This window comes from Pseudophryne corroboree, chromosome 7 (genome assembly GCF_028390025.1).
Source record: "Pseudophryne corroboree isolate aPseCor3 chromosome 7, aPseCor3.hap2, whole genome shotgun sequence".
Taxonomy (NCBI): Eukaryota; Metazoa; Chordata; class Amphibia; order Anura; family Myobatrachidae; genus Pseudophryne; species Pseudophryne corroboree.
Window position 1 is genome coordinate 505,356,608 of NC_086450.1, and position 15,411 is coordinate 505,372,018.

Sequence of the window (15,411 nt, forward strand, 5' to 3'; positions counted from 1 at the left end):
CACGAAAGCTACTGTTTGGAAGTCTCCTCCCAAAACAGTGAGGCTGTGTCTGTATTCCCCTTCTAAGCTGAACCGATGCCTTACTTTCTCCCCGTGCTCCGGCCACAGCCTGGTCACGTCTGCTGGACCTGCTAGTAACATCCGACACAGACGCCCGTCGAGACAGCACTTGTACCGTGGGTAAGCGTTGTTGCGACCCGGCGGAGAGCTGTTGGAGCGACTCTTACCAATATGCGTGTAAGACGCTGTTAGGAAAGATCACTCAGAAAACATAGTGAGACTTAAAAATAACTCAAATAAAGCTTAGGGCTGCCAAAGACAGCAGCCCGGTGACCATGGTCCGGCTCCTGCCGCACCAAACAAAAAACTGATTTGACTGAGTCAGTGAGCGGGATTATATGGACGAGCCAGGTGCATTCTGGGAGGCCTGAAAGCTTGTGATCGTTTGGTGCCAATCCGCTGTCGCTCCATCATATCCCAATGTTATCCTGTGGATAACCTGTGGACCCTGCCGGAGAAATGTATAGTTTGGAGCAGAGAAGGGAAATAGATAGACATTTTTCAAATATATCAAGGGTTTTAACAAAGTCCTGGAGGGAAACATTCTCCAAATGAAGAGAAGCAATAGGACACGAGGACATGCACCGAGACTGGAGGGGGGGAGGTTCAGGGGAAATTTTAGAAAAAATTAATTCACAGAAAGGGTAGTGGACAAGTGGAATAGCCTCCCATCAGAGGTGGCAGAGCTAAGACAGTAGAGCAATGTAAACATGCATGGGATAGACATAAGGATATCCTTACAAAGAAATAAGGATCAAATAAGGTTTGAGATAAAAAAATATGGTAAAAAAAAAAAAAAAGGGGCAGACTAGATGGGCCAAGTGGTTCTTATCTGCCGTCACTTTCTATGTTTCTTCTATGTCCATCACCCCATTAGACCAATACATGAGATGTACATTTCTTTCACCTTGACTATGCCTATGTCTATTATTAATGCATGTGAATTTATTGTCATTTATCAGTATGTGTACCCATGTAGCCCTCCAGCTCTGCTCCTTCTAATGAGGTCTCCTGCAGAGCATTCTTTTGCATCCTATGAAAACATCTCACTGTGTGTGGCTGCTAAATGAACTTGTTCGCTGAGAGAACGTTTGTGCTATAGAATGCATTCCTGAGGAAGCGATCTGTCTGCAGCAACATTCCGGAGGAGGGGGCGGTTTCCAGTATGGGCTGATGTATATGAAGCTTTTGCATATGTTACTGGTTAACTTGTGTAACCAATCCAGTGTGTAATCTATACGTTGCATATAACGCCCTACTATATAACTATGGGAGGCGTTGCCCAAGGAACAAAACTTCTTTGGAACGTTCGCTGCTGCAGAAGCCACAAGAAGATTGAAAATTATTCTAGACTTTAGGTTGGGGAAAGCTTCTAGAATTGCTGATTGTTGTATTTGGACAAACCTCGCGGATTAAAAATCTGTAGCTAAGTACTACTTTATTTTTATATTTTGTAGCGTGTGTATTTTTGTCTTCACATAATACTCCATTGCGCTCCTGAAAACCTACCCTATAACAGTTTCACCCGGAACACACTGTTAATCTCACAAATTAACATTTTGGGCCTTGTTCAGATTCGTTAGCAAACAAAAAAAAGCAAGCAATTGGCCAAATCCATGTGCACTGCAGGGAGGGGGGGGGGGGGGGGGGGGGGGGCAAATGTAACGTGCAGAGAGAGTTAGATTTGGGTGGGTTATTTTGTTTCTGTGCAGGGTAAATACTGGCTGCTTTATTTTTACACTGCAATTTAGATTTCAGTTTCAATACACCCCACCTAAAGATAACTCTCTCTGCACATGTTACATCTGCCCCACTTGCAGTGCACATGGTTTTGCAGAATTGCTAACTTTTTTGATTTGCTAACAACTCTGAATAAGGCCTTTTGCTAGAAACCTTGGGGGTCATTCCGAGTTGTTCGCTCGTTATTTTTTTCTCGCAACGGAGCGATTAGTCGCTAATGCGCATGCGCAATGTCCGCAGTGCGACTGCGCCAAGTAAATTTGCTATGCAGTTAGGTATTTTACTCACGGCATTACAAGGTTTTTTCTTCGTTCTGGTGATCGTAATGTGATTGACAGGAAGTGGGTGTTTCTGGGCGGAAACTGGCCGTTTTATGGGTGTGTGCGGAAAAACGCTACCGTTTCTGCGAAAAACGCGGGAGTGGCTGGAGAAACGGAGGAGTGTCTGGGCGAACGCCGGGAGTGTTTGTGACGTCAAACCAGGAACGACAAGCACTGAACTGATCGCAGATGCCGAGTAAGTGTGGAGCTACTCAGAAACTGCTAAGAAGTGTCTATTCGCAATTCTGCTAATCTTTCGTTCGCAATTTTGATAAGCAAAGATTCACTCCCAGTAGGCGGCGGCTTAGCGTGTGCAAAGCTGCTAAAAGCATCTTGCGAGCGAACAACTCGGAATGACCCCCCTTGTGCATTCAATGCTCCATACTCTCTGCATTCATGGATTTCAACATTGTACTCACATTTTGTCAAGTCACTAGATATGAGTTCATATGACCTTTCCTATACACATACTAACACATCACTGCAGTGTTCATATCTGTAATGTGATTAAATTCATTCACTAGCTGTTCTGCCTGTTCTTCACACGCGAGTTTCTGATTGTCACGGTTGTACATATAAATGAGTGTTAATAATTAAATAAATCTATATAGATGTAAGTTTGAGACGTCTTAATGTAAGTAAATATTAATCCATGGTTCTTGGCGTTACCCGAGGAGCACCCGTAGCAGATACAGTAAAAGTGACAGGACCATTTTTGTAGTTTATTTAATTTTATCTACTGGAGGCGCAATCCAAATTTTGCTCCGATTGTCTGTTTGGGAGTTATCGCTCACACAACGCAATCCACACATCGGTAATGACGTCATTATGTCACCCCCTGTTCATCCCCTTAGGGGAGGTTTATTAAAATTCTAATTACGTCGTTTTCCTATTCTCCCCCTGAAGAATACCTATGTTACATCTGAGTGAGGGCTTTCACAGTTACATACAGTATATACATTTATGTCTCAGAATGTACAACAGCATCTGAGTGTCCTGAAAGATCAGTCAAATCTCTGCGGACATCAGTCACCCTCATCTCTGCTAATCAGAACCACTGAGGGGGGGAATTCAAATAGCCCCGCCGCAGATTGCCGGACTTATTCAATTAACGGGTTTCGTCTGTGCTCCAGCCCCCACAGTCCCGCGTGTGAGTCCTGCCAGATGGACTGAACCTCGCAGTTTATGGAGCTGTGAGGAAAAGTCAGCATAAAATTCCCCAAAATCTGGTTGCGCTTGGGAAAAAAACACACTGACTCCACAGTTTACACGGAATCAGTAGTTTTCTCACGCACGAATCCCAAATTTCAGACATTTAATTGAATAGCCTTTTCTCGTGCTGCAGGGATTTTTGCTGCCAATTAGTTGCGGAGTAAACCCTGCAGCTAATTGAATACCCCCCTGAATGTTATCTTCTTGCATGTTTTCTCTCTCAGCAGCCACTGGACAAAAGCTCCCCTAATATCCGGGCTGCTTCTTCCCTCTGATAAATCATCCTTGTTCTGTGACTTTGCTGCTTCCTCAAGTTCCTCATTTGAAAACTTCCTCCCCCGATCTGGCCTCACTGAGCGCTGTACTGTAAGTTAGCCAGACTGCTTGAAATAGCTTCAATTCTCTCTCCAGAACCTCTTAAAGGGGAAGATTTAGAATTCTCAAAAACACATCCTTTGGTCACAGCGGCCGATTATCGAATGACTCTGCATGCGTATGCACCGCAATGCACAGGCGCGTCACAAAACAGCGACAGGATGGTGCGAAAATTTCGATCGTACAGGCTTTTGCAAGGTGATTGACAGGAAGAGGACGTTTATGGGTGGTAACTGGCCATTTCCTGGGAGTGTCAGGAAAAACGCAGGCATTCCCAAGCGTTTTCTGGTAGGGTGTGTGACGTCAGCTCCGGCCCCGATCAGCCTGTTCTCATCGCACTGTAGAAGTAAGTCCTGGGCTGCGCACACACTGCACAGTGTGGAAAAATCATTTGATGGTGAGTGAGTTGTGAACGGATTTGCAACTGTCCGCTGTCTGGCGAAGTTTTCGCACGGCATACACATGCATTCACACACTTGCACGGGGCAGGTTTTCAGTCTCTATGGGCGGCGGCTGTCTGATCACTGCAGAAATCAGGTCTGAATCTGGGCCATAGTACATATGACTGATTATAAATGAAACTTACACTTTATTTATTTAGATTGTAAGCTTGCGAGCAAGTCCCTCCTACCTCTATGACTGTTTGTTTTTACCCAGTTTTGTCTCCTAATTGTGTCCAGTTGTAAAGCGCAATGGAATTTGCTGCACTATATAAGAAACTGTTAATAAATAAATAATATTCTAAAAGTAACAAACAAACAAATAACAAACAAGGGGGTTGAACTTTGGGGGTCATTCCGACCCGATCGCACGCTGCGCTTCTTCGCAGCCGTGCGACTGGGTCGGAACTGCGCATGCGTAGCGGCCGCATTGTGCAGGCGCGTCATTGCCCAGCGACGGCTGTCACCAGGCAGTGACGCCGCTAGCGAAGAAAGCGGTTTCAGCGGCGACCGCAAGAAGATTGACAGGAGGAAGGTGGATCCGGGCATCAACTCACCGTTTTCGGGGTGTGGAGATCCGAACGCAGGTGTTTCGAGGCGTTTGGAGGGCGGATGTCTGACGTCAATTCCGGGACCTGCAACGCTGGCTTGATCGCACAGGATAAGTAACTCTTACCCTAGTCTAGTTCTACACAAAACTTTTTTTTGCATAGCAGGGCTGCACAAGCGATCGCAGCCTTGCAATGCAAAAAATCCCTCCCCCATAGGCGGCGTCTACCTGATCGCACGAGCAGCAAAAAGTTGCTGCGTGCGATCAGGTCAGAATGAGGGCCTTTGTCTTTGCTAAAGCTCTTTGCTTCTCCAATGGACATCCACTGGAATGTGTCTCACACCCTATATAACGTATTACTGTACATCTGATGACCATATCTCTGCCGATGTCATGTGCAAGTAAGGCCACTCACCTGATGTCTTGTAGGACCCCAAAGGTTGCAGTCAATCTCAGCATGAATTTAATATACTAAATGCCTCAAGGGACCCTATACTGGTATTAAAACGTATACGCAATGTTGAAATCAAATCATTAACCCTACTGGTCACAGTCTTTGTTGATATAATAAATGTTTTATTTGAACAAAACATCCCCAGATGTTTTTATTTTATTTTTAGCAATAGTTTTTAATTAAATTTTTCCTGAATCAAAAAAGAGGAGGAGGGGTGGGGGGGGGGGGGGGTGGACAGTAGAGAAACAGTAAAAAACAAACAGCATCACGTGACATAAATCAGTCAGATGTGAATGACCGTGGGTTCCTCACAGCCGGGCACCAATACAGCAGGTGACATGGTCCTGGTGGAAGCTTATTCTCATAGGTCCTAAACATGTGGGAGGAGCTTCAACTGCCAGTAATAGTATTCTATGTAATAATTCATGCACTAATATGACTGACCAGCAATGGAAGCACAGCTGTTCATTAAAGCCTATCAGCCCTGCGCCCCACTTGTAGCTCATGCCCAGATTGCTCCCTCCTTACCCCTTTTTACCAGTTTTACCTCCCTCCTCCCCTCCATAGACTGTAGTCTCTCACAGGCAGGTCCCTCTGCCCTCTTGGTACTCATTCTGCATTAGTCTTGCTCCCAGAGCTCTCCCACTCACAGTCAATGACTAAGGCTCTTTCTTTCCGCCCTCCCGGGTCACTGTGTCATTGAGTGATACTGCCTATAACAGTGACCCACCTAGTTGTATAATGATCTCACCGTTTGATTCTTTTCCCCTTGTACTGTTTGTTTGATCCTTTTTACAGATGTGTCCAGTTCTGTCATTGCTGCAGAAAGCAGTGTTTTATAGCAGTGTGTGTACCAGATTGAGTCTCAGCCGCCAGCTCCCCCATTATAAAGTAATGGATAGCGGGAACGTGTGTACCCGCGCTCCCCGCTATCATACACTGCAAGTGCCGCGATACACAACAATACAAGTGGACACATCTATATATTGTATTGACCATTTATATCACTGTGATGTTCCCTGTAATGCTACAGACACTCGGTGGCATCATATAATAACAGATCATTATAATAGTTCTCTGGAATTCTCTACCTCTCCCCCTCAGACTCTCTACAAAACTTCAAATGGGCTCTTAAGACCCACTTCTTCACCAAACCCAGCCGTCTCTCCTCCTAAGCCCTCTGTGGCCCACGCTCACTTTCTACCCCATCTGTGTCACCCCTGTCTGTCTGCGCCCTCCCCTTTAGAATGTAAGCTCTCACGAGCAGGGCCCTCTTTCCTCATGTGCTTTTACGTCTCTTACTTAACCTATCTTTTTTTCAATACTCCCTTAGACGTCACCAAATCTCTCGGTTTTTTGCCACCCTGATACTTATTTCAGTGCTGTTTACAGACGCAGCTATGTTTATATACCCTGTACTTGTCCTATAGTGTATTGAACTGTAAGTCACTGTCTTCATGTTTTGCTTATTTACTCTGTAACTGGGCGCTGCAGATCCCTTGTGGCGCCACATAAATAAAGGATAACGTGTTACATCACGTGGTGGGGACAACGGGACTTTGAACGCCTGACTCTTACCTGAACTTCTGCTGAATTCAGCTGCATTGGGACAAAGTCTGTGGTGTGTTGCTGGGCTGCCTGCTGGGAACCTATTTTAACATCAAGGCGCACACCACACACCTATACGGTATGAGACAGAAATCCTGTCTTTCCAATTCATGCTAACAGTACTGAGACTTTCACATAATGCTTACATGCTAATGTTTACTAAAGGGTCTGTGCAATATAATCTTTTGTATTTGAAATGTTTTTATATGTATTGTATATCCGGATGTGGATCATCAAATCGACAGTGTCTAGGTCGACAATGTTTAGGTCGACCACTATAGGTCGACAGTCACTAGGTCGACAGGGTTTGAAGGTCGATAGGGGTTCTAGGTCGACATGCGCTAGGTCGACAGGTCAAAAAATCAACATGATTTTTTAATATATTTTTTGTGTTGTTTTCTGCGTACAGCGACCAGGAAGCCGAATCAGTGCACCGTGTCCCCTCGCCGCTCGGCACAGATTACCGTTCCAGTTGTAGTCCACGTGGATCGTTAAGTATGAAAAAGTTCAAAAAAAGTGAAAAGCTCATGTCGACCTTTTGACCTGTCGACCTAACACATGTCGATCTAGAAACCCTGTCGACCTAAACATTGTCGACCTAGACAGTGTCGATCTTCAGACCGGATCATGTATATCCATAGCTATGTGCACTGTGTCACTTTATACCCATGGTAATTTGTCCAAATAAAATATATGTCATTTTGTTTCAATACAAATCAGACTCATGAATTTGGACTGTAATTTGAATTTCCTATAAAAGAATAGCGCCTACTATAGATGCCATTCTATATATAATTTCACGGTTATTGCGCACTGGTGTTTGTGCTCATTCGTTATCGTATTGGTTTGCTGCAGATTCTTTTAAGTACGCACTAGTCCACCCACAACTGCATAATTCTATAGGTCACATGATGGGGTCACATGAGAGCTGTTGTCAGAGTCTCCAAGCCTTGGATAAAGTAACTTCAGAAGGTGAGTGTTAGTGGGCTGCTTTGGCCTCAGGCTCGGGGCAACTGAAAGGATGAAATAACTATTCAGCAATATAAAAGAAACATAGAAAGGAATGATATAAATACACAGGTCACCAAAACGCATTTGATTAATTGGAAACTTCTCATTGCGTTCACCCCGCCTGACCTGCCAGTCTCAGCAAGCCAGGACTCACCATGAATAATCTCCTCATATAACTTTCTTTTCCTGTCTTATGAGCAACGATCTTAAATATAGATCATCGTGTCTACCACACATAGGTGTGTGCAGGGGGGGTGCCTGGTGCGCACAGGCACCCCCTAATGTCTGGCAACCCGATCTCACATGCCTGATGCAGTGATTGCCGAGCAGGCGGATTACTGTCCCCTCTGTGCTGCACCCTGACAGGACTGTATTACTGACCGGACGCCTGGGTTAATCAAGGGTGCCACTGCCACCGGCTTTCAAACTCCCGGCTCCACCTCCATGTACAAAACCAGAGTGATGTGACACGATTATGTCATGCTGCTCGCACGCCCACCTGCCACACCTGCCACATGCCCACCTCTCTCCTTCTATGCTATGCCAACGCCAGCCACTTATGAGGATCAGCAGGCAGCCTGCGTTCCTCTTAGGAAGACCAATTCAATACTGGCAGGCGGTCGGCAGCAGCATTGACACGTCACTCGCGTTTCCAGCAGCAGCAGTACTAGTCTGCGACTGTCAGTGTCAGTGAGTGACTGGCTTGTAAGTAAGCTGCTGCAGCTTGCAGGGGAAAGTGTGGGGTAGCCAGACCAGGCTGAGGAGGAGCAGTGTAATTGCAGTGAGTGCCATCAGGGGTGTTTGGTGCACACCACAACATCTGACAATGCATCTGCATTATTAGGATTGGTACAAGGGTGGAAATTTTATATTGCGTCAATAGATGGTGCTAGACACGCCCAAAAGGCGGTGCTAGACACACCCCTCCGATGGTGCACCCCCTAATAAAATGTGCTGCGCACGCCTATGCTACCACAACTATACCTGGCTGATAGTAGAGAAGAGTGACTTTCATTTTAACCCACAGATAGGTATGTGGGGGCTCACAGCACCCAAGGTCTTAAATTGTACATAATTCTGAAACGTTACCGTCTATCTTTCAATTAGAGGTTATAGTTTATGTCATTGTACCCAAAGCCATCCCACGTTCTAGACTTTTGATCTCTGTGACATGCAATTAAAGAACAGGGTGTATGCCGTTATGTTACCCTTCTTTAGTATTGCAGTTTTCTGATTTGTATCATATTTTGGTGTAATGTGTCGATATTTTTACTTTACAGCTCCCTTTACAGTAAGTTGTTTTATGAACAGTTTCAAACTTTATTTTCAACGTTCTATTTATGTTGAGTGATTTATAAGATTCAAAAATGCGGTAATTTCTTTTTAAATAAGAATAATGACTTTATTTCATATTCTAACATTTGTTTCTTGCTGGTAATGGTCTAGCGACTCTATAGGTGATGTACAGTTGATCTATTTTGCATTGTATCACGTGCATCTTTTTATTTATTTGGGGGGTGTTGTGAGCACCCCACCTACGTACTTATGTGAATTTTACCAGCCTACCCAGGTAGGGGTTAATAACAAGAAAAAGGACGACATTATATAAGGAGATTATTCCTATTTACATGCTAATAGATCTGAAATTACTTTACCTCCCAGGGATTTAACAGTGAAACTGGGAGGCATGCCAGTAATTTTACAGCTATGAACCCAGCTAAGAGGACACACAAAAATGCAGCTCTAATACAGGGGGTCATTCCGAGTTGATCGGAGCTGTGCTAAATTTAGCACAGCTACGATCATCTTCCCTGACATGCGGGGGGACGCCCAGCACAGGGCTAGTCCGATCCGCATGTCAGTGCCGCCCCCCTACTCCCCCCCCGCACAAATACAAAAGCATCACACAGCAGCAATGCCTTTGTATTTGAGGAGTAACTCCCAGCCAGTGCAGCTCCTGCAGCTGGCCGGGAGTTAATTGTCGCAGCCGCTGGCCGCAGCGCCTGCGTGAGACATCACGCAGCTGCCGCAGGCCGCCCCCCCTCAACGGTCCGGCCACGCCTGCATTGCCCGGACCGCTCCCCCTAAATGGCAGCTTAACGCCGCCGTTCAGCCCTCTCCCGCCTAGCGACCGCCTCTGTCTCAGAGGCGATCGCAAGGCAACGAAAGCTGCCACACGCCGGCGCACTGCGGCGCCGGTGCATGCGCAGTTCCGACCTCATCGCTGTGCTGCGACAAACAGCAGCGAGCGAGCGGGTCGGAATGACCCCCACTGTCGCTATACGGGATCCGGTAAGGATCCCGATGTTCAGAATCCCGGCAGTCAAAATACGGACGCCAGAATCCTGACACGGATCCGAATGCCGGCACAGGCGCCGCGGCTCAAGAGGTAAGCTGTGCAGCGGGGTAGGGGGGAAGGGTTAGGCTGCCGGGAGGGGTGGGGTTAAGTTTAGGCTGCGAGGAGAGGGGATTGGTTTAGGTATCCCCAGGGATGGTTAGACTGTGGTGGGGAAAGTTAGGTTTAGGCTGCGGAAGGGGGGGGGGGTTAGGGTTAGGTTGAGGGAAGGGAGGGATAGGGTTAGGGATGCATTGAGGGAAGGTAAGTATACTTACCATTCCCCTGTCGGGTATTCTGACCGCCAGCATTTCGAACCCAACCCGACTATACAGTATAAGCACTAACCCAATGGAGAACTAGTGGTAAAAGAACATATAATAGAATCTTATTCACTAGCAAACCAATCCAGCCAATACAAAGCACAGACAGCTACGTATAGATGAACTGGGGCAATTTCTCTTCAACAAAATATTGGCTATGTAATTAAAGGCAGCAAAACACTGTCAGAAAGGAACTAACAGGTCTGGATTGTTACTTATATTATACTGTATCTCCTAACCACAATTAGGTCTAATTATATTTTTATGGAAACAATATAATTGTCACACTGGATAGAGTTACATTGTATCAGTACTGATGGCGATAGAGATGTATAGACTGCAGATGGTAGTAATTCGGAAACACAAGACCTTCGGATCATGGGGGTTATTCAGAGTTGTTAGCAAACCAAAAACGTTAGCAGTTGGGCAAAATCCCACTGCAGGGGGGGCAGATGTAACATGTGCAGAGAGAGTTAGATTTGGGTGGGGTGTGTTCAAACGGTAAGCTAAATTGCAGTGTAAATGTAAAGCAGCCAGTATTTACCCTGCACAGTATAACCCACCCAAATCTAACTCTCTCTGCACATGTTACATCTGCCCCACCTGCACTGCACATGGTTTTGCCCAATTGCTAACTTTTTTGGTTTGCCAACAACCCTGAATAACCCCCCGTGTGTATAAGGTGTGTATGAACAAAAAAAAAAAAAAGCATTTTGTGTTTCGGTCCCATCCGCAAGATATCTCATTATGGTATGCAAATATTCCAAACTACGGAAAAATCTGAAATCCAAATTACTTCTGGTTCCAAGCATTTCAGATCTGAAAGACTCAACCTGTATGTACATACTTACTAGGGAGGCCAAGCCCGGAATTTGGGATAAGCCCCCCATTAATACATCTGACATAACCTTACGCACATTTACATTTACTAAAGAAATTACATTTTATTGGCATTAATAATTTTAATTCCGGAAGAAATATGTGATTACTAGTTTACCGTTATGAAGGTCCATTAAATTCACACATTTTATGCATTTCTTATATATAAAGTCGTGAAATGAGGAGAAATGTGCTTGAAGTTTAATATTTTTTTCGATAAGTGTACACGTCTTCTTAATTGGCAAGTACAACACTCGCCTATAATCCTATTGTTTTATTACTAGAGGGAAATGGATTCATTATGACTTTAGTTCTCATCAATATTGCAGATATTGTGTAAATTATATATTAATTCAGTATTTTAATTATGCATAGGGGTATGGTTAAAATTGCAGAATGATATTTATATATTGTTTTTCAGCACATTTCTGGAACAATGGATTTGAACCTCTATCTCCAGCGGATTGGAATAACAGAAATGAAATCAGATTTCTCCACACCGTCCCTTTCAGCGCTACGTAAGTTACATCGCCACCACGTTCTCTCTATACCATTCGAAAGCCTCAGTATCCACATCGGAGAGAAAATTATCCTGGACACCCTCTGGATTTATCAGAAAATTGTTCTGAGAAAACGAGGGGGCTTTTGTCTAGAGAACAACGGCCTGTTCTTGTGGGTGTTACAAGAGCTGGGGTACCAGCCACTGGTGCTGTCGGGCAAAGTGAGGGAGCCGGTCACTGGTATGTATGGCCCTCCATTTGACCACATAATACTGACTGTGGAGTTGGACTGCAGGCGGTGGCTTTGTGACGTTGGCTTTGGAGAAGGAATCATGGATCCAATTCCCCTGGAGGCAGGATGGGAAGAGGAGCAGGACAATGGCATGTTTCGGTTACGGGTGGAAGAGGAGGAGTGGTACATGGAGGTGAAGGAGGACAATGACCAGTGGAGGAGTCTGTACAAGTTCACCCTTGAAGAGAGGAGATTTGAGGACTTCAGGGAGATGTGTAACTTTCACCAGACCTCACCAAAGGCTTTCTTTGTTTGCAAATCTCTCTGTTCCCAACTACTACCACACGGCAGATTGACCTACATAGGGCGCAGGCTGATCAGCACAGAGTATACCAAGGGTGGCAAAAGGGTGAAGACCACTAAAGAACTCAGCGAGGAGGAGATCCCTGACCTACTCAGAGAGAAGTTTGGGATTGTGTTGAGTAAAACATTTGTACCAAAGGATGAGGTGTATATCCCCACGCCTGATGGAAAATGAGACCTCAGGAAATAAACACGCTACTTACATATGTCTATAATACCAATATTAATAAAAATACATAGATATACAGTATGCAACTCATTTTATAGATTGATTGTTGCTGATATTTACTCTTAAAACTAATTTACTCGTAATATACAGAGAAGCACATTTAACCAAATCAAAATTTGGGCTTGTCTGGGAGGATATAGTGCAATTACTGGGCAATATCGTGGTAGGGGTAAGCTGCATTGTGGCACCATAAGTGATATACTGTATGTCTGGGGATACAATTATAGCACACTGTACATGTGGCATGGCCTGCATACACAAGTTAGAGTAATAATGAGCAACTACAGTTGTGCACATCTTAGTCACATCTCACTGAAGTACTGAGAGGTGTGCTGTGCTTGGACCACTATTGTTCAACATCTTCATAAATGATCTAGAAGTAGGTCTAGAGAGTAAAGTGTAAATTTTTGCAGACGATCCCAAACTGTGTAAGGTTATACATTTGAAGGGGGACGCTGAGTCGCTTCAGAATGACTTATTCAAACTGGAAACATGGGCAGCAAAATGGAGAATGAGGTTCACTATAGACAAATATACGGTAATGCACTTTGGTAGCAAGAACAGAAACACTACCTACATACTAAATGGGGAGAAACTATGGGATTCTGTACTGGAAAAAGATTTAGGTGTTCACATAGATAACAACCTAAACATTGCATAAAGTGGGGAATTGATGCAAGGGATGAGTGTGTTATACTCCCATTATATAAATCCCTAGTGAGGCCACATCTTGAATACTGTGCACAACTATGGGCACCATACTACAAAAAGGATATCCTGGAACTAGAAAAGGTTCAAAGACGGCGACCAAATTGATTAAGGAGATGGAGACGCTAAAATACGAGGAAAGGCTTGCAAGGCTAGGCATGTTTACACTGGAAAAAAGGAGATTAAGAGGGGACATGATTAACATTTACAAATTTATAAGGGGTCAATACACAGAGCTAGCGGGGGATTTGTTTTTGGTAAGATCACCACAAAGGACACCCGCTTAGGTTAGACGAGAAGATATTTTGCACAGAGAGGCAGAAAGGTTTCTTCACAGTAAGGACAATACGTATACGGAATTCCCTGCCTGAGAGAGTAGTAATGATGGACTTGGTCACTGCGTTTAAGAATGGGCTAGATAAATTCCTAATGAATAAGGGTATACAGGGTTACGGTGGGTAAATCATGCACTATAGTACTAAAATTAAATAAAAATAAAAGAATGGAGGAAGTGACATAACGGCTAAGCATTCACCACAGTTAAAATTAGTCTTAAAAATATTACAGTGTAGGAGATCACTAACAGGTTGACCTCAATAGACAAATTGTCTTTTTTCAACTTCAGAAACTACTGTATGTTGCTATGTTACTTGCGGCTGAGTATATGTCACTGAGTGGCAGTGGGGCAATAGAGGAGGTGTTCACACTTAGGATAAGGATCCAGTGGGCATGTTGTGGGCATTTACACATAATTGCAGGCTGTTTAGGGGTGAGCATGAGATCAGGGGCAGATTTTACTTATGGGCTGCAGGACTGCAGGCCCCCCCCCCCCCCCCCCAGATACAATCCACCACCCTGATTAGTGTCAGTGAATCCAGATGCAGTCTGTGGCTGTAATAGCTTCACTGTAACTGGTAGTGACTTCCTACTGAAAGTCCTACCTGCCAGTCACAGACACTACAGGCAGTCCCATTGGGAGGTGTTTCCTTCCTCGGGGATTGCCAAACCAGGTTATAGGAAGCCACTCCCTGCCTCGTCAACCCTAACCAGCTTCTATGGACTGCAGCCGATGCAGTCCATAGAAACCGGTGGTTTGCCAAGTCGCACCGCGGCACCTGCTATGGTCCCGGCACTCCATTCACAGGTGCTGGGACTCGGAGCTCCCTGTCTTCTCTCTGGGCATGGGGGCAGCTGCAGCCCCCCAACGTGAAGCAGGAGCCACCGCTGGCAGAGATCCATCCAAATTCCGACAGATAAGGTTGGTGTAAATGCAGACAACAGTTCTGATGGCGCTCTCACCAGCGGAGAACTGGGGGGGGTGCAGTTGCAGCAATGCGGCTGACTGTAGATACAGGCAGATGTTTGCGTTTATTACCAATCGCTGTGTGTGGCCGCTTATGCTACATTCTGAGTGGAAGGTGAGACGGATCGAACAGTGCAGAGGAACAACATAGGAAGATGAGCCAAGCAGAAGCATTAATGACGGATTTCAGGAGGGTAAAGGTGGGAGAGAGAAAGACCAGGGAGCAGCAGGTTGCAGTAGTCCAGATGGGAGATGAAAAGTGCATGAATAAGAGTTTTTTTAAGCGTTGCGGGTGGTAATGGGTCTGATCCTAGTTGCTGAGGGGAAAGTAGCAGCATTTGGAGATAGCAATATGAATGTGGCAGTATCATGAGAGGGAGGAGGCGTGGGTGACTCCCAGGAAGTGGATTTGATCGACATGACAGAGGAAGATGTTAGCAAGGGACAAATTTGGGGCAGATGAATTAAACCGTGGAGAGAGATAAAGTGGACAGAGATAAAGTACCAGCTAATCAGCCCCTAACTGCCATGTTACAGGCTGTGTTTGAAAAATGACAGCAGCTGATAGGTTGGCAGTGATAAAACAAATATGTATGGACATACATATTCATCCAGCAACTCATAAATATATCCGTGCTTTTCTGCAATGTAATTTGTGTCTGCAAGTTGTAGAAGGCCACACTTATTAAATGGCCCTAGGTCTAGAGTGCATAAGGCCTTCCCTTCCTCTTTTAAATTGCTACATATGTTGTTTTAGCAATAAGGCTTA

At 45.0% G+C, this 15,411-nt stretch overlaps 1 protein-coding gene across 4 annotated transcripts; it reads left to right on the forward strand.

Moving 5' to 3' along the window:
• Positions 1-3,996: 3,996 nt before the first annotated feature.
• On the forward strand, positions 3,997-12,652 carry LOC134945840 (arylamine N-acetyltransferase, pineal gland isozyme NAT-3-like). 4 transcript variants are annotated; one of them, XM_063935358.1, is made up of 3 exons: positions 6,745-6,838; positions 7,169-7,254; positions 11,729-12,652. In XM_063935358.1, the coding sequence occupies exon 3, from the start codon at positions 11,744-11,746 to the stop codon at positions 12,575-12,577; it is 834 nt and encodes a 277-aa protein (XP_063791428.1). In that variant the 5' UTR covers positions 6,745-6,838; positions 7,169-7,254; positions 11,729-11,743; the 3' UTR covers positions 12,578-12,652. The 4 variants fall into 4 exon arrangements, with proteins under 4 accessions (XP_063791426.1, XP_063791427.1, XP_063791428.1 ...); XM_063935356.1 differs by lacking the exons at positions 6,745-6,838; positions 7,169-7,254 and adding an exon at positions 3,997-4,104; XM_063935357.1 differs by lacking the exon at positions 7,169-7,254 and having other exon boundaries at positions 6,734-6,838.
• The last annotated feature ends 2,759 nt before the right edge of the window (positions 12,653-15,411 follow it).